Source organism: Callithrix jacchus, chromosome 22 (assembly GCF_049354715.1).
Source record: "Callithrix jacchus isolate 240 chromosome 22, calJac240_pri, whole genome shotgun sequence".
Lineage (NCBI taxonomy): Eukaryota > Metazoa > Chordata > Mammalia > Primates > Cebidae > Callithrix > Callithrix jacchus.
In genome coordinates this window covers 34066523-34090407 of record NC_133523.1, presented here as the reverse complement: position 1 = coordinate 34090407, position 23885 = coordinate 34066523, and the positions used below count along the sequence as shown (strand labels likewise).

The following is a 23885-nucleotide window of genomic DNA, read 5'->3' as shown; positions in this document are numbered from 1 at the left end:
AGCCCCGACCCCTCTCCTTCTGCTCCCTATCCCAGCACTGGCCATTCTGGGTGTCACTGTCTGTCTCCCCCACTGGACTGGGAGCTCTGTGAGACCAGGGCCTGGGGTGTCTTGGTCACTGTTGTGTCTCCAGCATTGCTAGTCCAGGACCACCCACGTATGGGAGCTCACTCAAGGCCACTGAGTGCCTGCATGAGGCGTTCAAGGCTGCTGTGCCTGCTCTCCCTCTCCATCCCGCCCTGCCTCAGGGTCTCACATGCATCTCTGGCGCACAGCGTCCCAGGAGGTCAATCAAGGCGGCATAGAAGGACATGATGGCGTGTCCCAAGTGCACCCGGTTTTCTTCAGGCGGCTCCTCACCAAAGCTGCAGGGAAAGTGGGTGGGTGGGGGAGGCAGTCAGGGTCTGGGGAGGGCGGGTTGCCGTATTGAGGAGGGGCCAGAAGACTCACTGCTCACGCCGCCGGTCCCTGCGGATGCCCGGGCCATCTCTCGCAGGGTCCTCGGAGATGCGGATGGCCTCTTCAATGGCGGCCAGCAGCCCTGAGCCACCCTCACCCCGCAGGGCGGGTCCGAAGCACTCAGGCTTCCGGATGAGCAGCCGCACCACCACGTTGGCGTTCTCCTCCACGCTCTCACCTGGACTCCCGCGTGGGGACAGGGGGTCTCATGAGCCGCCATCAGAGACCTCCCCAGGCTACCCCAGGACCCAGCACCTCCAGGGGTAACACCAGCCCCCCGCCAGCACCAGGAACCAATACTTCCAGGGGTAACACCAGCCCCCCGCCAGCACCAGGAACCAATACTTTCAGGGGTAACACCAGCACCCCGCCAGCACCAGGAACCAATACTTCCAGGGGTAATACCAGGTCCCCGCCAGCACCAGGAACCAATACTTCCAGGGGTAATACCAGCCCCCCGCCAGCACCAGGAACCAATACTTCCAGGGGTAACACCAGCCCCCCGCCAGCACCAGGAACCAATACTTCCAGGGGTAATACCAGGTCCCCGCCAGCACCAGGAACCAATACTTCCAGGGGTAATACCAGGCCCCCGCCAGCACCAGGAACCAATACTTCCAGGGGTAATACCAGCCCCCCGCCAGCACCAAGAACCAATACTTCCAGGGGTAACACCAGCCCCCCGCCAGCACCAGGAACCAATACTTCTAGGGGTAACACCAGCCCCCCGCCAGCCCCAGGACACAGCCCCAGACCCACTGGAGGGGATCCCTGCCTGGACCCCACCTGTGGGGTGACCTGTGACCCCACACTTCCTGCCCTGCTGCTGCCACCCCCTCCTCACCGTTGACAAAGACAGCGAAGCGCAGGAAGTCCAGGTAGCGCTCTCCACCGCAGGGATTCCAGCCAATGTCTGGGTACCCTTTGGCCACAAGCATGGGGCAGCTTTGGAGGCCACAGCCTGCCAGGTAGGACACGACCTGGGGGCAGAGGGGGCCAGTTAGAAACCAGAGCCAAGCCACAGGCCTCAGCCCTCTGCCCTCCCCTGTGGGTCCTCAGTCCGGCTCAGCTCTGACCCCTCGGCCCATTAGCCCGGGTCCCGTCAGAGGCGTGTGAACTAGAGCGGCTCCATCTTGAACAAGGTTTGGGTAAAACGAGGCTGAGACCTGCTGAGTTGTGTTCCCAGACACTTAAGGCATTCTAAGTCACAGAGTGAGCTAAGAGGTCGGCACAAGATACAGGTCATAAAGACCTTGCTGATAAAACAGGTAGCAGTAAAGAAACCGGCCAAACCCCACTAAAGCCAAGATGGTGACGAGAGTGACCTCTGGAGGTCCTCACTGCTACACTCCCACCAGCGCCACGACAGTTTACAAATGCCTTGGCAACGTCAGGAAGTTACCCTCCATGGTCCAGAAAGGGCGGGCATGTCGAGCATATCATCAAGAAATAACAATGAGCCCGGACCTGCCCCCAGCCCGAAGCTAGAGCGCAGACCTGCTTCCAGCCAGGAAGCTTCCCACAAATGAGCAACTGGATCTCCTTCTGGTTGGGCACTGGACAATCCAGAATTGCCCCCCAAGAATGAGTTCAGAATCAGCAGGTGTCCCAAGCAGCCGTGTGGTGCCCGATCTCCTCCCTCAGGCCCAGGCCCAGCCCTGCCCTCCACACCTTTTCCAGGTCCTGTTCCTGCAATGCCAAGGCCAGCTCATTGTTGTCAATGACGGAGGCAGCGGCCACGTCCAGGGGTGTGGAGCCCTGCATGCCTGTGGGTGTGAGAGGTGGTAAGAAAGTCTCACTCCTCCTTGTCTCACCTCCTCTTGGAAGCCCTCCCTGACCACTCTTTTTCCAAACTGGATCAGATACCTCTTCTGGTCTGTACTTCCCTCATCCAAGCCCTGACCACTCTGGGCTGTCACTACTGGGGTAACTATTCTGTCCCCAGCATTACTCATTACAGGGCCAGAGCCATGGTTGAGAGGGAGTTTGCTGAATGACTGAATGAGCGAGTGAGCTGGTGGGAAGTGGGGCAGGCCTGGACGGGGTGCCAGGAGTGGGTTCTGGGGGACAGCCCCTGAGCACAGGGGTTCTCACCCAGGCCGATGCCGCTGTTCTCCAGCAGGTAGCTCAGGTGGTCAAACATGGAGCGCTGGTTCTGCCGGCTGATGCGGCAGAAATAGCAGAGGAAGCGGCAGCAGCTTGTCACCATCTTGGGGAAGCGGATCTCCTGGGACAGACAGGGTGGGCCAGTGGTCAGGGCCTGCCCTCTATGGACCCCTCCTCTGAGCTCCCCCGTGCCTGCTGGGCCCTCACCTTGGACTCGCCGCCCCCAAGGACGTTGACCATGACCTCCATGACTGTCTCATGCATGCCCAGTGCCCTCATCAGGTTTGGGTGTTGGTAGAAGACTTTGTTGTTCATGATGTTCCTGTAGACAGGCAGAGTGCACGGGGTCACCAGGGGCTGTGTGGGACCAAGCCCAGGGAGGGCCACAGCCACCTCTGTGACAGCAGTTGGCATTCTTGGCCCTCTCACTCTGTGCCTGGCACCATCCCCTTTACAGATCTGAACTCACTCAGTTCCTTCAGCTGGCCAGGTATAGTGGCTCACACCTGTAATCCCAGCACTTTGGGAGGCCAAGGCCGGAGGATCACTTGAGGTCAGGAGTTCGAGATCAGCCTGGCCTACATGGTGAAACCCCCATTTCTAGTAAAAATACAAACGTTAGCTGGGCATGGTGGCACACGCCCATAATCCCAGCTACACAGGAGGCTGAGGTGGGAGAATCACTTGAACCTGGTAGGTGGAGGTTGCAGTGAGCAGTGATTGTGCCACTGCACTCCAGGCTGGGCAACAGAGCAAGACTCCATCTCAGGCAAACAAACAATAGTTCCTACAGCCACTATGGGAGGAAGGATCCCTGTTTCACTGATAGGGAGACTGAGGCATGCACCCAAGGGGGGCTCCCCTAGGGCATAGATCTTTGCCATCTTTCCTTTTATCAAATGTCATCCCAGCATGGTGGCTCACCCCTTGTGATTCCAGCCCTTTGGAAGGCTGAGGCAGGAGGATCACTTGAGCCCAGGAGTTCAAGAGCAGCCTGGGCAACATAGCAAGACCCTGCCTCTACAAAATGTTTACAAATACACTGGGCATGGTGGCGTGTGTCTGCAGTCCCAGCTACTCAGGAGGCTGAGGCAGGAGGATTGCTTGAGCCCAGGAAGTTGAGGCTGTAGTGAGCTATGACGGGGCCACTGCACGCCAGCCTGGGCAACAGAGTGAGACCCTGTCTCAAAAACACCTAGAAAGGGCCTGGGCATGCAGTAAGTGCTCAATAAATGTTTACTGCGTGAATGAGACACATTTGACACTGTGCGCTCAATGCTACTACCATGATGATTATTATTCGCATGAGCTCACTTAAGCCGCAGCACAACCCTTTGGAGCAGGCTTGGATCTGCCTGTTTTACAGATGAAACTGAAGCTCAAAAGGGGTAAACCTTGGCTGGGTGTGGTGGCTCACACCTCTAATCCCAGCACTTTGGGTGGCCGAGGCGGATGGATCACCTGAGTTAGCAATTCGAGACCAGCCTGACCATCGTGGTGAAACTCTGTCTCTACTAAATACAAAAAATTAGCCAGGCATGGTAGTGTGTGCCTGGAATCCCAGCTACTTGGGAGGCTGAGATAGGAGAATCGCTTGAACCTGGGAGGTGGAGGTTGCAGTGAGCTGAGATCGCGCCATTGCACTCCAGCCTGGGTGGCAGAGGGAGTCTCTCTCTCTCTCTCTCTCTCTCACACACACACACACACACACACACACACACACACACACACACAAAAGGTAAACGTCGTGCTGAGAGTCACACAGTAAGCAGAGCTGCTACCACTGAGGGTGGAGAGGTAAGGGAAGAAGACATTACCCAGGGAGGTGGGCTAGCAGCCAGGAGATGGAGTAGATCAACTAGAGGATCAGCCGGAAGTTGGGGAAGGGAACGTTATTGTATCCTGAGGGCCTCCATCACCCAAGGGAGTAAGCAAAGAAAAGGGCAGGGCAGCTTCTCACCCGATGCTCTGAATCATGAGGTTCTCCTCCTGGGGGCCCATCTGCACGATGAGCAGTGAGCGGATCTGGCCCAGGCACTCGAGCAGGCTCATGGTGTCTTCCACGGAAGACAGGGAGATGGTGTACGCCCGCGGCAGGGCACGTAGCAGCTCACCCAGCCCGTCATACTGCCGGTGCAGGAGGCTGAACATGGCCCGCACCAGCTCGGGGCTCTGCACAAAGTCCTCCTGGGCCCAGCGCACCACCATGTGGGACACCAGCTCCTGCAGGGACCCTGGGAAGGAGATGGCACAAGGCTTGGAGTGCTGTGCAGGGAAGGGCAGCATGCTGGGCCTTGGGCCAGAACCATGTGGAAGGGGTTCCCTGTTCCAGAAGTTTTCCCAGTTACTAACCATCCCCATCCCCCACCTGCCAGGAGCAGGCAGATTCTAGTAGATTTTTTTCTTTGTTTGTTTTCGAGATAGTGTCTTGCTCTGTTGCCCAGGCTGGGGTGCAGCGGTGCAGTCACAGCTCACTGCAGCCTCGAACTCCTGGGCTCAAGTGATCCTCCTACTTTGGCCTCCCAAAGGGCTAGGATTATAGGTGTGAGCCACTGTGCCCAGCCTGGCAAACTTTTTTCTATTCCCCCAAGAATCTCTTTGTTCTGTTCGCCCTAATATCCAGACCACAAAATTAAAAATTTCAAGGGAAATAATTAATTGTACAACTGCAAGATACCAGAGCCACGTCACCATGCACCTTTGAAAGCACATGTTGCCATCCTGTTTGTTCTATAAAAATACTGTGGATTTGGCCGGGTGTGGTGGCTCAGGCCTGTAATCCCAGCACTTTGGGAGGCTGAGGCAGGTGGATCACCTGAGGTCAGGACTTTGAGACCAGCCTGGCCAACATGGTGAAACCATATCTCTACTAAAAATACAAAAATTAGCCAGGCATGGTGGTGTGTGCCTGTAATCCCAGCTACTCGAGAGGCTGAGGCAGGAGAATCATTTGAACCCAGGAGGCGGAGGTAGCAGTGAGCTGAGATTGCACCACTGCACTCCAGCTGGGGCAACACAGCAAGACACTGTCTCAAAAAAAAAATGTAAAAATCGAAACTTTCTAAACAGGGGCTTTGACTTTCCCCCCTCAGCTGTACTTCCCAGCCCTGGTAAGAGTGCCTGGCTGAGTTGGCCCCATAAAAGTTTCCTAAATGTTGCGGGATAAAACCTGTAGCAATGTCAGGAACTCTGTCCTTGTTAGATATGGCTAATAAGCAGTTTGCAAAATAACACATTGGCCCAACATTCATCACAACTGCTTGTCTACCCTCAGCATGGTAATCGTCTCCAAGAGAGAAAAGAGAAGCGGCAAGGCCACGGAAGCCACAGTGGTTCAGCAGTGCCGCCATCCCTGGGTTAGAGGTTTGCCACTAAGCTGGTAGGCTGTGTCACCCTGGTCCCAACACACACGTTCTGCAGCCCCTATCTTTGGGCCTAACCTCCAGCATGCCTCTTTTTTTTTTTTTTTTTTTTTAGACAGAGTTTCACCCTGTCACCCATGCTGGAGTGCGGTGGCACAATCTGGGCTCACTGCAACCCTCACCTCCTGGGTTCAAGCCATTCTCGTGCCTCAGCCTCCAAGTAGCTGGGAGTACAGGTGTGCACTGCCATGCCCAGCTAATGTTCGTATTTTTAGTGGAGAAGGGGTTTCACCATGTTGGCCAGGCTGGTCTTGAACTCCTGACCTCAAGTGATCCACCCACCTTCGCCTCCCAAAGTGCTGGGATTACAGGCGTGAGCCACCCCACTGCACCTGCTTCCAGTTTGCCTCCTTTCTCATGAGCCTGCTGCTCTTCCCTCTCCCTTCTACCTCTCTATCCCTCTCTTGCATTTGTCCTCGTGCCCTCTTTGGGACACAGAGGCTCCCCAGACACAGGGCTGCCCACCCCACCCCTGCCCTTTCCCCGGTGACCCCAGTCCTCACGGGGTTTGCTCTCCTCAGCTGGTTGCTCTTCCTCAGTTTTCTCCTCCTTCTTCTTCACCAGTCGCACTTTCTCCAACAGGCTCATGAGGCGGCTGCCCAGGGTGACCTCTTCCTCTGGTTCCTCCTCCTCTCCCTCCAGCTGAATTCCTGGAAGTGGTCAAGCAGGGGGAAAATGTCATTCATCAGTTTGCTTATTCACCTGCTCATACACTCACTTCTTCATTTGTGCATATTTGCATTCATGGAGTTTTTAATTTCATTTCCTTTTTTTTTTTTTTTTAAAGACAGTGTCCTGCTCATTTGCCCAGACTGGAGGGCAGTGGCGTGATCTCAGCTCACTGCAACCTCTGCCTCCTAGGCTTAAGCCATCCTCCTACTTCAGCCTTCTGAGTAGCTGGTACTATAGGTGTGTGCCACCAAACACTGTTAATTTTGTGCTTTTTTGTGTGTATAGAGATGGGGGTCTTGCCATGTTGCCGAGGCCAGTTTCGAACTCCTGAGCTCAAACAATCCGCCCACCCCAGCCTCCCAAAGTGCTGGGATTACAGGCATGAGCCACCACCCCTGGCCTTGTTTACTTCTTTATATGTTCATGTCTTTGTTCATTTATTCCTTCTATGAAACATTTATCTTTTAAATCAACCTTGCAAATATGTCCAAAGAACTAAAGGAAACCATGTCTGAAGAATTAAAAGAAGTATGATAGTAGTGACTCACCCAGTAGTAAATACTAATAAAAAGGTGGATTGTTAAAATATAGAAATTCTGGAGTTGAAAAATAAAGTAACTGAAATAAAAAATTACTAGAGGGGGATTCAACAGCATATTTGAGCTGGTACGAGAAATAGTGAACTTGAAGGTAGGACATAGAGATTATCTAGCCTGAAGAACAGAAAAGCGAAAGAACAAAGGAAAATGGGCCAGTGTGGTGGCCCACACTTGTAATCCCAGCACTCTGGGAGGCCCAGGCATACAAATTGCTTGAGCCCAGGAGTTCAATACTAGCCTGGGCAACATGGCAAAACCCTGACTCTACAAAAAATTTTAAAAATTACCCAGGTGTGGTGGTACACACCTGTTGTCCCAGCTTTTCAGAAAGCTAAGGTAGGAGGATGGCTTGAGCCCAGGAGGCAGAGGATGTGGTGAGCTGAGATTGTGCCCCTGCACTCCAGCCTGGGTGACAGAGTAAGACTGTCTTAAAAAAATAAATAAATAAAAATGAAACAGGGCCAGGCACGGTGGCTCATGCCTGCAATCCCAGCACTTTGGGAGGCCGAGGCAGATGGATCACGAGGTCAGGAGTTCAAGACCAGCCTGGACAAGATGGTGAAACCCCCGTCTCTAGTAAAAATATAAAAATTACCCCGGTGTGGTGGCGGGCACCTGTAATCCCAGCTACTCAGGAGGCTGAGGCAGAGAATTGCTTGAACCTGGGAGGTGGAGCTTGCAGTGAGCTGAGATCGTGCCACTGCACTCCAGCCTGGGTGACAGAGCAAGACTCTGTCTCAAAAAAAAAAAAAAAAAAAAAAAAAAGAACAAAGCAAAATGAAAGCAAGCCTCACAGACCTGTGGGATGCCATCAGGTGTACCAATATGCGCATAGTGAGAGTCCCAGAGGAAGAGGAAAGGGGCAGAAAAATATTTGAATAAATAATTGTCAAAAATGTTCCAACTTTGATAAAAAATAATCATATATTCAAGAAACTCAACGAAGTTCCAGTAGGATAAATTCAAAGACCTCTACACCTAGGCATATTGTACTAAACTGTTGAAAGGCAAAGATACAGAGAAAATCTTAAAAGTCAGCCAGGGAAAAATAATTCATCATGTATAAGGGAATCGCAATAAGACTATCAGCTGACCTGTCATCATCAGAAACTACGGAGGTCATTCATCTGTCCTTCCACCCAGCCAGCCATGTCTCCGCCCAATTCTCAACCATTCATCTGTCCTTCTCTTCATCCATCCATCTATCCAGTCAGCCATTTTTCACCCACTTCTTCTATTCATCAAATGACATACCCATTCATTTATCTGCTTATAGCCATCCACCCAAAGACTCATATAAACATATCCTTCCACGTGTCATTTATCTGTTCACTAATATATTCGTTCATTCATTCAACCAATAGTTACATAGCACCAATACTGGAGGGTTAAGATCAGGAAATCTTAGGGAAACTCCTGGAGGGATCTCAAGAGAAAGCTGGCATGGGGAGAACTCTCTGATCCCCACTCCTTACCACAGTGTGCCAGCAGGTCTTGATGAAAGTCAAGCAAATCCTGTCGAATCTCTTCAGGGAGAGGACAGTCTTCCTCATCTGCACCATCTTTGAAATGCAGGAGCATATTGATCTAGGGGAAGGTCAAAAGTTAGAATGAGGGTCTGAGATCCCAAAGCAGGAACTCTGAGATCAGAGACAGAAGATGCAATCGTAAGTCTGCATCTAAGGTCATGAGTGGAAGTGTGAGTTCCTGAAGACTGGGAGACTAGGGCCAGAGGTCTAAAAGGAGTCAGGGTCAGTGTGGGGTGACTCAGAGGTCAGGTTGGTTCAGAAGGTAGGAGATAAATGTATAATTAGGGGTCAGCATGGGTTTAGAGGTTGAGGGTCCTCAGTGATAAGAGTTAGGAGATGTTGGCCCGGCGTGGTGGCTCACGCCTGTAATCCCAGCATTTTGGGAGGCCGAGGCAGGTGGATCACGAGGTCAAGAAATTGAGACCATCCTCAACAAGCTGAAATCCTGTCTCTACTAAAAATACAAAAATTAACTGGGCATGGTGGTGCGCGCCTGTAGTCCCAGCTACTCAGGAGGCTGAGGCAGGAGAATTGCTTGAACCCAGAAGGCGGAGGTTGCGGTGAGCCGAGATTGTGTCATTGCACTCCAGTCTGGGTAACAACAGCAAAACTCCATCTCAAAAATAAAAATAAAATAAAATAAAAAATTGGGAGGCCAAGGCGGGTAGATCACGAGGTCAAGAGACCGAAAGCATCCTGGTCAACATGGTGAAACCCCGTCTCTACTAAAGATACAAAAAATTAGCTGGGCATGGTGGCGCGTGCCTGTAATCCCAGCTACTCGGGAGGCTGAGGCAGGAGAATTGCCTGAGCCCAGGAGGCGGAGATTGCGGTGAGCCGAGATCGTGCCATTGCACGCCAGCCTGGGTAACAAGAGCGAAACTCCATCTCAAAAATAAATAAATAAATTAATTAATTAAAAGAGTCAGGAGATGTTGAGGTTGGGGTTTAGACAGTAAGGGCGCCAGCGTCAGAGGTCAGGTGACCTGCTCCTGGGGTGGGGAGCGGAACTCGCGGGTACGTCTTGCAGTCTCCGCTGCGGTCATGCTGAAGGCTTTCATGAGGAGGCCATAGCGGCCCCTCTGGTTGTCCTGAAGCTTGTCCACATAGCGCTCTGCAAAGGCTGCCAGGGACTCCACACGGTGCTGCAGCTCTTGGTCACAGAAATACTCCAGCAGGTGGCACATCTGTGGAAGGACAGCCATGCGAAGGAAAGGTGGAGGTGAGACCATCAGGACTTCTTGAAACTTCTCTTGCTTCCTCTCCCCTCTCCATGGCCCTGCCCTCCATGGTCCAGCCACCATCATTTGCTGCCTGGAACCTTAAGCCTGCTTTCATTGGGTGCGTAGCTCATGCCTATAATCCCAACACTTTGGGAGGACAAGGTGGGTGGATCATGAGGTCATGAGTTCAAGACCAGCCTGGCCAACATGGCGAAACCCCATCTCTACTAAAAATACAAAAATTAGCCAGGCATGGTGGCTCATGCCTGTAATCCAAGCTACTCAGGAAGCTAAGGCAGGAGAATTGCTTGAACCCAGAAGGTGGGGATTGCAGTGAGCGAAGATCATGCCACAGTACTCCAGCCTGGGTGACCAAGCAAAATTCTGTCTCAAAAAAAAAAAAAACAAAAAACCTGCCTTCTCCACTGTCTCATCTCCATGGAAAACAGAGAGATCTTTCCAAGGCAGCATTGCTCCCTGCCACATGCATTTCCACAACTCCCCACTGCCTGAGGGAGAGATCCAGGCTCGCACCCCACCTACCCTCTGTCTCCCAGCGCATATAGATGGAGGCTGAAAAGCAGGAAGCAGCAGCCCACCTGTAACTTCACAGACTCCGGCAACTTCATCTGGAGCAGCCCCTCCTCCAAGCCTTCTTCTTTTTCTCCTTCTGCTGCCTCCTCTTCCTCTTTTTCCTCATCTTCCTTCTCGTGTGCCGCTTCCTCCTCATCCTCCTCCTTCTCCTCCTCATCCTCCTCTTCCTCCTCTTCCTCCTCCTCCTCTTCTTCTTCCTCAGTGAAGACTTCAGGTTCAATCATCTTCAAGATCTGTTTCACATCCTCATCGCCAAAGACACCCATCACCTATAGGACAAAGTCTGGGTTCTTCACTGTGGCCTGCAAGGCCTCCATGGTCAGGCTCTGGCCTCGCTCTCTGGGCACGCTCCTCCTGCACATGCAGTCATTCCTGCACTGGCTGATCCAATTCATCCCACAGCAGGAATGGCATCCCCCACCTTGCCATCCACCCTCCTTGAGATCTACTCAGGTCCATACCCTGTGTTGCATCCACATAGCCCAGACCACAGAGCCAAATATGAGTGGCCTCTCCCACCACAGGTGAGTGTCCTTTCTCCCAAGCCTAAGCATATGCTGTGTCCTCTGGCCCAGGACACACCCTACACCTGCATAGCTCCCAGAATACACCAGCTCTCGGTCAACACGATAAAGATGCTAACACATGAGGCAGGTCGCAGTGGCTCACACCTGTAATCCCAGCACTTTGGGAGGCAACGGTGGGTGGATCACTTGAGGCCAGGAGTTCGAGACCAGCCTGGCCAACATGGTGAAACCCCATCTCTACATAAAAAAAAAATGTAGCTGAGTGTGGTGGTGCATGCCTGTAGTCCCAGCTGCTTGGGAGGCTGAGGCAGGAGAATTGCTTGAACCAAGGAGGCAGAGGTTGAAGTGAGCTGAGATTATGCCACTGCACTCCAGCCTGGGAAACAGAGGGAGATTCCATCTCAAAAAAAAAAAAAAAATTTAAGAAGATGCTAACACAAGGAAGTAAAGAGGAAGTAGAAGAAAAGGAAGAAGAGTGAGGGGGAGAGAGATGGATGAATGGAGGGAGGACTGGCTGGCTGGCTGGATGAATCGAGAGTTGGAATGGTAGAGGTTTGAAGGAAAGATGAATAAGCGGATGATGATGGAAAGATGAAGGAAATGGTGGAGGAAGAGATGATGGCAGATGGATTGGGGGATAAATAATGTATAGGTAGGTGGGTAGGTGGTGGATGGGGTAATAGATGAATGAGCAGGTAAATGAATATGTGGCTGAATAGATGAATTAGTGAATAGCCATGAGGGCAGGGGAGATGGTTGGCCACAGGGCTGGTTGGGTTTGTGTATGAAAAGTTGGGTCCAGGTATGGTGGTTCACACCTGTCATCCCAGTACTTAGGGAGGCTGAGGCAGGATGACCACTTGAGCCCAGGAATTGGCGACTGCAGTGAGCTACCATTATGCCACCACATTCTAGCCCAGATATGACCCTGCTCCCACAAAATGAAATTAAATTAAAAATAGTAAATAAAAACAAAATTAGTTTGAGCAGAGTGTCTCATGCCTGTAATCCCAACACTGGGAGGCCAAGGTGGGAGAACTGCTTGAGCTCAGGAGTTCAAGACCAGCTTGGGCAACATAGCGAGACTCCACCTCTACTAAAAATTTAAAAATTAGCTGGGCATGGTGGTGCACACCTGTAGTCCCAGCTATTCAGGAGGCTGAGGTAAAAGGATTGCTTAAGCCCAGGAGGTTGAGGCTACAGTGAGCCATTATGGTGCCATTGCACTCCAGCCTGGGTGACAGAGTGAGATGCTGTCTCAAAAACAAACAAAACAAAAAAGATGGATATATAAATGAATAGTTAGATGGGTATAAGAATAAAAGGGCACATGATACGAGGGATGGATAGAAGAATAGGGAATGGGTAGATGGACAGGTGTGGATGGCTAGATGGACTTGTGGGTAGGGGGATGGGCGTACATACATATGAATGGAGAGATGGATAGATGGGTGAAAGGTAGGTGGGAAATGGAGCACAGATGGATCTGTTGATGGAGATATGGATGGATGCACAGGTGGGAGGAGATGATTATTGGACCTATGGGAGGAAAGATAGATTAATACATAAATGAATAGGTGGATAGGTGAACAGATAGAATGGTAGATGGACAGCTATATGAATGAATGAAAGAATGGATGGGCAAATAGATGGATAGATGGGTACATGCATGAATGGATGAATGGAGTGGGTGGAGAACAGAAGGATAGAAAGGCAGATGGACTTATCGATGGTAAGTGATCTGTATACATGAATGGATAGGATGGATGAGTGGATGGAAAGGTGGGTGGAGGACTGATGGATTGATGGATGGATGAATGATGGTTGGTTGGATAGATGACCAGGAAGAAGAGATGAACAAACAAATAGTTAACAGGTGAGCAGATGGAGGGAAAGGTGAATGAAAAATAGGGAGATGGTGGAAGGATACATAGGTGGATGGAGGCTGGGCGCGGTGGCTCACATCTGATCTGTAATCCCAGCACTTTGGGAGGCCGAGGTGGGAGGATCCTGAGGTCAGGAGTTCGAGACCAGTTTGGCCAACATGGTAAAAGCGCATCTCTACTAAAAACACAAAAATTAGCCGGGTGTGGTGGGACACGCCTGTAATCCCAGCTACTCGGGAGGCTGAGGCAGGAGAATTTCTTGAACCTGGGAGGCGGAGGTTGCAGTGAGCTGAGATAGCATCACTGCACTTCAGCGTAGGCAAGGGTGAGACTCCCTCTCAAAAAAAAAAAATATATATATATATATATGATAATAAGAAGAAAGGTGGGAATGTATAGATGGATGGATAGAGGAGGGAATGAATGGTGGTTGGATGCATAAATGGAGGAGGATTGATGCATGTTATCTTTGGAGTTTTGGGACAGAGGGAAGCAGGAGGAAGCCATTACCAGCAGGGTGGACACAAGCTTGAGCACAGGCACAAACTGGAACTCCACGGAGCCCCCGACGGGGTCACGAGCGTGCTGCCCACCATCGCGCACCGCCTCCCCCAGCATCCTCAGTGCCTTGTCCCTCAGGGCCTCCAGCGGTATGGCAGGGCTGAGGCGGGCCGGGGCCTCTGCTGCCCCAGCAGCTGGCAGGGCGGCCACGAAACAGGGGGGTGAGAAATGATGTGGGGGCCTCAGCGAGGTGGTGACTCCAACACCCGGCAGGCCGTGCCGGGGGTGACCATTTTCTGTGCTCCTTCCGGGAGGGAAGAGCGTGATGGCGCGGGTCTCAGGCGTGAGCGGCACTATGTATTCAGAGAGCATGGAGCGGCGGCTGCGGCAGGCACTTTCGAGGTGGATGCTGATGAGGAGGTCGTAGTAGCCCGCGCGCAATGGGCCTGGCAGGCGTGCGTCCTCTAGGGTGTGCAGCAGCTGAGCCTGGTCCACGTGGCTGCACAGAGCATGTGCCACGCGATTGTTGCCCAGGGCGCACACAGCGCGGTAGAGGCGCAGGGTGTGCGAGTGGAAGCGCTGCAGGTCCAGGCGCTCCGACAGCTCCAGGATGTCCATGCACCTGCAGCAGAGGGGGAAACACAGACAGAGATAGATGAATGAGCCTCATGCATGCGTCCAGCCACCATCTCTTCCTCCATTTCCTCCATCATTATCCACCCCTTCATTCATCTCTCCTTCACACCCCTACCATTCCATCTATCAATTCATCCATCATGGGAGAAGATGGGAGACAGAGACACAGACCCCAGAGAGGTGGAGACACGTAGATGAGTGTTCATGGCTGAAGCAGGGAGTCCCAGTGGCCTCCTAGCTTAGGGTTCTGTGAGGGCCATGAAGCTGAGTCTAGAGTCTTTCAATGGTTCCAGAAGTCTCTAAGGGATCTGGGGACCCCTGGGATACCTCTGGGGTCCCTTGGATGGTCTGGGACTTTGTAAGAGTCTGAGAGTCCACGTAGAGCATCTGATGTCCCTGAGATGTGTTTGGGCCCCCAGCTTGGGTTTGAACCCCGCCTCTGGCAGGTCTGAGTACATTGGTTGTGTCTGAGTGCGATTAGAATGTAAACTCCAAGGGCAGGACGTTTCTGCCTGTTTTGTTTTTGCTGTTGTTTGTAATATTCCCAGCACCTAAAACTACAGCTAGCACATAGTAAAGTGCTCAGGGTTTTTGTTTGTTTGCTCTGAGATGAAGTTTTGCTCTTGTTGCCCAGTCTGGAGTACAATGGCTCCATCTTGGCTCACTGCATCCTCTGCCCCTAGGTTCAAGCAATTATCTTACCTCAGCCTCCCTTGCAGCTGGAATTACAGGCATGTGCCACCATGCCCAGCTAATTTTTGTGGCTAATTTGTGTGTGTATGTATTTTTAGTAGAAATGGGGCTTCACCATGTTGGTTAGACTGGTCTCGAACTCCTGACCTCAGGTGATCTGCCCCCCTCAGCCTCTCAAAAAGCTGGGATTACAGGCATAGCCACCATGCCCAGCCTGTTGTTGTTAGTGATAGGGTCTTGCTCTGTTGCCCAAGCTAGAGTGCAGTGGTGTGATCCTAGCTCACTGCAACCTTGAACTCCTGGGCTTAAGCAATCCTCCTGCCTCAGCCTCCAAGTAGCTGAGACTACAGGTGTGTGCCACCAAGCCAAGCTAATTAAAAATTTTTTTCTGTGTGGAGACGGGTTCTCACTATGCTTCCTGGTGGTCTCAAACCTCTGGCCTCAAGCAGCCCTCCCTCCTCAGCCTCCTGAAGTGCTGAGATTACAAGCACGAGCCACTGTGCCCAGAAACATTTGTTGAATGAATACATTAATAAATGGGTGCATCTGGGGTCCTGGGGATGACTCTGGGTCCCTTTGGGCACGTTTGAGCACACTGAGTTATATACAAGCATTACTAGAATGTCACTTCTCAGGGGCTTGGTATCTCTAGCTTAGGGCACTACCCAGCACATAGGAGGAATCCAGAGCTATCTGCTGAATGGATGCATGAATAAAGGAAGGATGGAAGGAAGGAAGGGAAAAAAGGAAGGCAGGAAGGCAGGAAGGTAGGAAGGTAGGAAGAAGGCATGTCAGGAGCCTCCTATGTGAGTCAGGGAGGTGAGTCTGGGATCCCTCCCTTGTTGAGAGTTCTATGTTTTGAGACGGCATCTTGCTCTGTTGCCCAGGCTGGAGTGTAGTGGCACAATCCTAGCTCACTGCAACCTCCGCCCCCTGGGTTCAAGAAATTTTCATGCCTCAGCCTCCTGAGTAGCTGGAACTACAGGTGCACACCACCCCAAATGGCTAATTTTTGCATTTTTAGTAGAGACTCCTGACCTCAGGTAATCTGGCTGCCTCAGCCTCCCAAAATGCTGGGATTACAGCCACGAGCCACCGTGCCTGGAGTGTTCAGAGTTCTTAAGAGTAATCCTGGCTGGGTGTGGTGGCTCACGCCTGTAATCCCAGCACTCTGGGAGGCTGAGGCAGGCTGATCACCTGAGATCGGGAGTTCAAGACCAGCCTGACCAACATGGAGAAACCCCATCTCTACTAAAAATTCAAAAAATTAGCCAGGCATAGTGGTGCATGCCTGTAATCCCAGCTACTTGGGAGGCTGAAGCAGGAAAATTGCTTGAACCCAGAGGTGGAGGTTGCAGTGAGCTGAGATTGCACCACCGCACTCCAGCCTGGGGGACAAAACAAGACTTCTTCTGAAACAAAAAAAAAAAAAAAAAAAAAAAAGGAGTAATCCTGCCATCCACAGGGCCATGCATCTGTGACCCTAGGTGGGTCTGAGTCCCTGGGGTGGGTTTGAGATCTCCATGGGATTCTTCTTAAAGTCTCCCTGGATACACCCAAGAGACTCTAGGGTGCATCTAAGCCTCCCCGAATAATGTCCAGGGATCCTGGGGTGAAGTTGGGGCACCCTGGGGAGTTGTCTGGCTCTTTGATGTGGGTCTGGCTCCTTGGTATGGGTTTGGGGCCCTGTGGGGAGGGTCTGGGCCCCTGGGGTCCCTTAGGATGGGTCTTCGGTCCACTGGGGTGGCCTAGAGGTCCCTGAGGTAGGTCTGGAGCTTCCCAGGGTGTTGTCTGGAATCCTAGGGTCGTGCTGGGGGAAGGCACTGAGTTGGACTCAGACTCCAGAGGGCTCGCAACACCTGCCCACCCCTGCGTCGCTGGGCTGGCCCTGACCGGTTCTCCTCGGGGATGTGCAGCGCCATCATGGTCAGCGGCTCCTGGCACTGCACGGCCCAGCCCAGCCGCTCGCCGGCACGGCGCGTCTCCACCTGCAGGAAGTGGTTGGGCATGCGGCTCCAGGACACTGGCATCAGCATCTGCATCTCCAGCCGTGGCGGGCACTGTGGGGCTGGGTTCTTGCGCTCGCTCTGGAACATGGCAGCTGACAACGGCATGATGTTCTAAGGGCAGAGAGGCACATATAGGTCAAGATAGCCAGCTCCCACCCCCACCGTCCCAACACACCACTTCCAGGGAGACCTCTTGGATTGCCCCCTCCCCTTCAGTGGCTCTGCCTGCCTGACCTCCCACACACACACCTCCTGCCTCAGCCTGCCCCTATTAGCGCCCCCATCACGGCACTCGTACCTTCTGCTTCCCCAGCTCAAACTGGATGACATTCTGGTGGGTGGGCAAGACGAAGACTGCAGGAAACAGCTTTGTGTTGGGTTCCACCTGGCGGGGGAGAAGAGGACAAGGTGAGAGAGAGAGTGGGCTGGAGGGAACGTTGACTCTGGACCTCAAACTCTGGGGCTAATTGGCAGGTCCTCATCTGGGTGTTAGAGGCTCAAATGGTTCAGAGGTCACCCTTAGACTGTCCTACCTCTCATCCAGCCAGGCCAACCTCCTCTATGTCTCCCAAGGCAACCTGTCATCTGGGTCTGTGCACACGTCACACTGCGCACTGGGAATGCTTTTTTCTATTTCTCTCCCAAGCATACTCATTCTTCAAAACCCAGAGAGAACGGTGGCTCACGCCCGTAATATTGAAACTTTAGGAGGCTGAAGCGGGAGGGTCATCTGAGCCTAAGAATTCAAGAGCACATCAAGCGCAATGGCTCACACCTGTAATCCCAGCACTTTGGGAGGCCAAGGCAGGTGAATCACAAGGTTAGGAGTTCGAGACCAGCCTGACCAACATGGTGAAACCCTGTTTCTACTAAAAATGCAAAAATTAGCTGGGCATGGTGGTGCACGCCTGTAGTCCCAGCTACTCGGGAGGCTGAGGCAGGAGAATCGCTTGAACCCAGGAGGCGGAGGTTGCAGTGAGCTGAGATAGCACCACTGCCTTCCAGCCTGGGCAACACAGTGAGACTCCATCTCAAAAAAAAAACAGAGTTCGAGAGCAGCCTGGGCAACACAGTGAGACCCCATCTCTACAAAACATAAAAAATTAGCCAGGCTTGGTGGTCTACATCTGTTGTTGTAGCTACTTAGGAGGCTGAGATGGGAGAATCGCTTGAGCCTGGGAGGTCGAGGCTGCAGTGAGCCATGATTCCACTACTGCACTCCAGCCTGGGTGACAGAACAAGACCCTATCTCAAAACAAAAAAAAAAAACAAAACATTCCGGGAAGTGTCCCCAGACTTGTCTTGCTCCCCTCCCGTCTTTCTCAGTGGAGCCCATCCGGCCAGCCTCCGCCTCCACAAACAACACTGTCTCTGAAGCAGTCTCGCCCACACCAAACCTGATCTAATTGCACCCTGGGACCTAACTCCCAGTTTACAGGAAATACGGGGGACAAAGGAAAATGTTAAACCGCCACCACAGGAAGGCACCAGCCAGGTCCAGGCTGTGGAAAACTAGGCCAGCCCTCTCCAGATTTCATAAGCAAAGGAAGCTCCTGGGACCCTGTTGAAATGCAGATTCTGATGTGGCAGGCATGGGAAGGGGCCTGAGACTCGGCATTTATATTTTAATTAATTAATTAATTTTTGGGACCGAGTTTTACTTTTGTTGCCAGGCTGGAATGCAACGGCCTGATCTCTGCTCACTGCAACCTCTGCCTCCCTGGTTCAAGGGGTTCTCCTGTCTCAGCCTCCTAAGTGGCTGGGATCACAGGCATGTGCCACCATGCCTGGCTAATTTTATATTTTTAGTAGGGACAGGGTTTCACCATGTTGGTCAGGGTGATCTCAAACTCCTGACCTCAGGTGATCCACCCACCTCGGGGCCTCCCAAAGTGCTGGGATTACAGACTTAAGCCACCACATCTGGCCTTTTTTTTTTTTTTTTTTTTTTTTTTTGAGATGGAGTCTCACTCTCTCCCAGGCTGAAGTGCAGTGGGTCGATCTTGGCTCACTGCAACCTCCATTGCCTATGTTCAAGCAATTCTCCTGCCTCAGCCTCCCAAGTAGCTGGGACTACAGGTGTGTGCCACCACACCTGGCTAATTTTTTGTATTTTTAGTAGAGACAGGGTTTCACCATGTTGGCCAAGATGGTCTCGATCTCCTGACCTCGTGATCCTCCTGCCTCAGCCTCCCAAAGTGCTGGGATTGCAGGCATGAGCCACCATGCCTGGACCCATTTGAATTTTTTTTTAAGAAGTAGGGTCTCACTCTGTCACCCAGGCTGGAGTGCAGAGGTGTGATCATAGCTCACTACAACCTCTGTTTCCCAGACTCAAGTGATCCTCCTGCCTCAGCCTCCAGAGTAGCTGGAACTGCAGGCACGCACCGCTAGACCCAGCTAAAGATTCTGCAGCTCTGACAATCTCCCAGGTGATGCTGATCCTGCTGGTAGATCCAGGGACCACACTTTGAGGAGCAAAGGGCTATAGGACAAACAGCCTGACTCCTTCAACAAATACATTCTCGGCTGGGGGAGGGAAGTGGAGGGGGAACCTACACATGAAATGAAACTCAAGGTACAGAGCAACCAGCTAAAGTAAATGACCCTGGGTTGGGCATGCTGGTGCATGCCTGTAATCCCAGCACAAGATTATATACTGGGATTACATGGGAGGTAGAAGTGGGTGAATCGTTAGAGGTTGGGAGTTCAAGACTGGGCAACACGGTGAAATGCCGTCTCTGTAAAAAATACAAAATTAGCCAAGTGTAGTGGTGCACGCCTGTGGTTCCAGCTACTGGGGAGGCTGAGGCGGGAGGATCATTTGATCCCAGGAGGTTGAGGCTGCAGGGAGCCAAGATTCCACCACTGAGCATCAGCCTGGGTGACAGAGTGAGACCCTGTCTTAATAAATTTAAATAAATAAATAAATAAGGTTGAACATGTTGGCTCACACTGCAATCCCAGCATTTTGGGAGGCCAAGGTGGGAGGGTCTCTTGAGCCCAGGAGTTCAAGACCAGGCCGGGCAACATAGCGAGACTCTGTCTCTACTCAAAATACAAAAAACAGCCAGGTGTGGCGGTGCACGCCTGTAATGCCACCTACTTGGGAGGATTTAGCTCAGGTGACAAGGGTTGCAATGAGCTGAGATTGAGCCACTAAACTCCAAGACTGGGTGACAGAGTGAGACACCATCTCAAAAAATAAAAATGCAAATGGATCATAAATAAAAAGTATATGACCCTACTTAGATTCCAATTCAAACAAAGAAATGGTAAAAAGACATTCTGGGGACAAGCAGAGAAACTGTACCCAGAGAAACTGTACCCAAACGGGATATTTGATGATATTTAGAAACAACTGCGTGGTTTTTTAGGTGTTAGTGGTACTGTGGTTAAATTCCTTAAGATCATTCTCATCTTTCAAAGATATACACTGAAAAGAGATGAAACTATCTGATATCTGCAATTTCCTTCAAAATTATCCGGTGGATGTGGAAGGGAAGTAGATGTAAAAAGTTAAAACAAGCTGGGCACAGTGGCCCATACCTGTCATCCCAGGACTTTGGAAGGCTGAAGTAGGACGATTGTTTGGGCCCAAGAGTTTGAGACCAGCATGGGCAACACAGCAAGATTCTGTCTCCACTAAAAATACAAAAATTAGCCAGGCGTGGTGGTGTGCACCTGTAGTCCCAGCTACTCAGGAGGCTGAGGCTGGAGGCTCTCTTGAGCCTGGGATGCAGAGGTTGCAGTGAGCCGAGATTGTGCCACTGTACTCCAGACTGGGTGGTAGAGGGAGACCCTCTCTCAAAAAACAGACAAAAGAGATGAAACAAGATTGTTTGTGAGTGGGTAACAGTTGAAGCTGTGTGACAGGGGCATGGCAGTTCTTTATGCTATTCCATCCTTTTTTTTGGGATGGAGTCTTGCTCTATCACCAGGCTGGAGTGCAGTGGCTGGATCTCGACTCCCTGCAACCTCTGCCTCCCAGGTTCAAGCAATTCTCCTGCCTCAGCCTCCAGGTAGCTGGGACTACAGGTGCACACCATCATGCCTGGCTAATTTTTGTATTTTTAGTAGAGATGGGGTTTCACCATGTTGGGCAGGTTGGTCTCGATCTCTTGACCTCATGATTTGCCCACCTTGGCCTCCCAAAGTGCTGGGATTACAGGCGTGAGCCACCATGCCCGACCTGGTATTCCATTCTTGTATATGTTTTTAATTCTCTATTTAACAAAAAGTTTTAGCCAAGAGCAGTGGCTCATGCTAGCAATCCTAGCACCTTGAGAGGCTGAGGCAGAAGGGTTGCTTGAGACTAGAGTTTGAGACTAGCCTGGGCAACATAGTGAGACACTGTTTCTACAATAAATACAAAAAAATCAGCTGGGTGTGGCGGCACGTGCCTGTGTTCCCAGCTATTCAGGAGGCTGAAGTGGAAGGATCACTTGAGCCTGGGAAGCTGAGGCTGCAGTCAGCTGCAATCACACCACTGCACTCCAGTCTGGGGGACAGAGTGAGGCCCTGTCTCAAAATAAATAAAATAAAATGCAATAAAATTTCATAGCCAACGATGGATGCCAAAAAATAAAAATAAAGTTGTACAAACCCAGCTTAGAGAGATTAATGGACAGGTAGATTAATATGGGATCGAGCCAACAGCTACAATGTTGATAGTAGATCCTTGGCGGTGGGTACAGGGTGTTATCTATACAGTTCCTTCCATTTTGCTGTATGATTGAAATTTTTCAGAATGAAATGTTGAAAAGGAGAAGGCCACCTTAGGATTCTGGCCCATCCTAGTGTGCTCCCTGGTTGGAGAGAAGTTGGTGACTAGTGTCACCCAGCCTAAGGGGGAATAGAGACCTCTTTCCAAGGTCAAGGCTGGACTCTGGCCAGACACGGTGGCTCACACATGTAATCTCAGCACTTTGGGAGACCGAGGCAGGAGGATCACTTGAGGTCGGAAGTTCGAGACCAGCCTGGCCAATATGGTGAAACCTCGTCTCTACTAAAAATACAAAACTTAGCCAGCTGTCATGATGCATGCCTGTAATCCCAGCTACTCAGGAGGCTGAAGCAGGAGAATCCCTTGAGCCCAGGAGGTGAAGGTTGCAGTGAGCTGAGATCATGCCAATGCACTCAGTCTGGGCGACAGGACAAGACCCTGTCTCAATTTTTTTTAAAAAAGGCTGGACTCCACCTCCTCCAGTCTGGGCCTTAGTTTCATGAAGTTTCAACAAGGTGGTCTCCCAGCGACCTCTTGAGGACAGCCTAGGAGCTGTTTCTGTTCCAGCTCTCTGAGGTCTGGCCTCAGGGGACATCTAAAAGGGCTGCCCTGAGATGCTGGAACATGAGGATGCTCTCTAAGTTGCTGTGGCCTGGACTCACCTGGAAAAAGGTGTTGCTTTCTTTGCCATTGGCTGTAAAGGTCATTAAGCCAGTGGCCAAGTCCACCAGGCAGCCAATGACAAGGTCCGTGTGGCTGATCCGGCCCTGCTGCCCGGGACTCACAAAGTCCCCACCCCACACCATGTAGCAGTTGCTGCACTTGAGGCTGCAGGAGACAGAAGCAGTCACTGCACTTGTCATCTGAGTAGCTCTGGACCCTGGACAACCCCCTCCCCAAGCTCCTAGAAACACACGACCTCAGAGTTCCATCCCCAAACGTCTACCCCCTGCAGACCTGAGCACTGAAACCCCCTGGACCCTGAGCTCCTAGGAGCTGGTGCGGGGTGGACTTGCGGGTGGTGGGGGAGGGGGGTTCTGGAAGGAGGAAATGGAAGGGAAGCAGGAGAGAGAAGGAGATAATGGAGAAGGAGGAGGGTGAGGTGAAAGGATGAGAAGGAAAAGGAGAAAACAAGGTAGAAAGGGGGAAACAGGAGGAGGAGAAGAAAAACACCAGGGCAGGAAGAGAGAAGGAAGAAAAAAGGAGGGAAGCTTCCGAGCTGGGTGCCCAGTGCTCCAGAGCATCCTCCCGCTCCAGAAGGTCCCCAGGTCCCACAGCCAGGCAGCCACAGAGCTCCCACTCCCTCCCACCCTCCCCGCCCTGCCCGCCCTGCACCTCCCACCTCCCCACAGTCCTGGCACCTGCTGTGAACGTTGCCTTGTTCGTCCCCCATGGTCACCGTCACGGCCCGGACCTTGCTGAGGTCGAAGCTCATGTCGTGCTGATGGTAGTCAGGGGTGACCCAGCCCACCCACACACAGCTGGGCTCCTGACCGGCAAAGACCCTCACAGAGTAATAGTACTGGGGACACAAGGAGGGGAATCCGTGGTCAGTCTGGAAGCCTGGGGACTCGGGCTCCCTGGACTATTGAGTCCTCTGAGAGTTTAAGAGGAAGTTGTTGGATCTGAGACCCCCTATTCCCTGGTTATGTCTGTTTTGGTGTCAACTTGTAAATGTCTAGATTCAGGAGTCCCTTGGGAATATTGACAATATTCCCAGGGAGTTATATCAGTGTGCCTTATGCCCTTCCTGTACCCCTGCCATTTGTGGGCCATTAGCTGTATGGATTTAGCATCATATTTGGGTTCCTCACAGGTTACAGCAGAGTGATAAATAAATAATTGCAGGCCAGGTGTGGTGGCTCACATCTGTAATCCCAGCACTTCGGGAGGCCGAGGTGGGCAGATCACCTGAGGTCAGGAGTTTGAGATCAGCCTGACTAACATGGTGAAACCCCGTCTCTACTAAAAGTACAAAAATTAGCCGGGTGTGCTGGCACGCACCGGTAGTCCCAGCTTCTTGGGAGGCTGAGGCAGGAGAATCACTTGAACCCGGGAGGCAGAGGTTGCCGTGAGCAGAGATTGCGCCATTGCACTCCAGCCTGGGCTACAGAGTGAGACACCATCTCATAAATAAATAAATAAAATAATTAAATAATCACTCACAAATAACACTGACTGTGCTAAGGTCTTTTTTTTCGAAATTTCCTTCTTTTTTTTTTTGAGTTTGGGTCGCCCAGGCTGGAGTGTGGAGGCACCATTATGGCTCACTGCAGCCTCAAACTCCTGGACTCAAGTGATCC

General features: G+C 51.8%; 1 protein-coding gene across 6 annotated transcripts in view; it reads right to left on the bottom strand.

Annotated features, from left to right (window-relative positions):
• Positions 1 to 23885, bottom strand: part of RYR1 (ryanodine receptor 1) — a 149654-nt gene that overhangs the window by 82506 nt on the left and 43263 nt on the right. For all 6 annotated transcript variants that reach the window (XM_078359289.1, XM_078359292.1, XM_078359290.1 and 3 more), the window contains exons 30-45: positions 22944 to 23104; positions 22245 to 22410; positions 17155 to 17241; positions 16741 to 16967; positions 13528 to 14140; positions 10610 to 10873; positions 9774 to 9974; positions 8734 to 8845; positions 6491 to 6637; positions 4526 to 4799; positions 2773 to 2887; positions 2554 to 2686; positions 2131 to 2225; positions 1304 to 1439; positions 451 to 637; positions 257 to 365 (exon numbers count right to left, since the gene is read on the bottom strand). In XM_078359289.1, the coding sequence (XP_078215415.1) occupies positions 257 to 365; positions 451 to 637; positions 1304 to 1439; positions 2131 to 2225; positions 2554 to 2686; positions 2773 to 2887; positions 4526 to 4799; positions 6491 to 6637; positions 8734 to 8845; positions 9774 to 9974; positions 10610 to 10873; positions 13528 to 14140; positions 16741 to 16967; positions 17155 to 17241; positions 22245 to 22410; positions 22944 to 23104 (3027 nt within the window). The remainder of the gene's footprint in view (positions 1 to 256; positions 366 to 450; positions 638 to 1303; positions 1440 to 2130; positions 2226 to 2553; positions 2687 to 2772; positions 2888 to 4525; positions 4800 to 6490; positions 6638 to 8733; positions 8846 to 9773; positions 9975 to 10609; positions 10874 to 13527; positions 14141 to 16740; positions 16968 to 17154; positions 17242 to 22244; positions 22411 to 22943; positions 23105 to 23885) is intronic.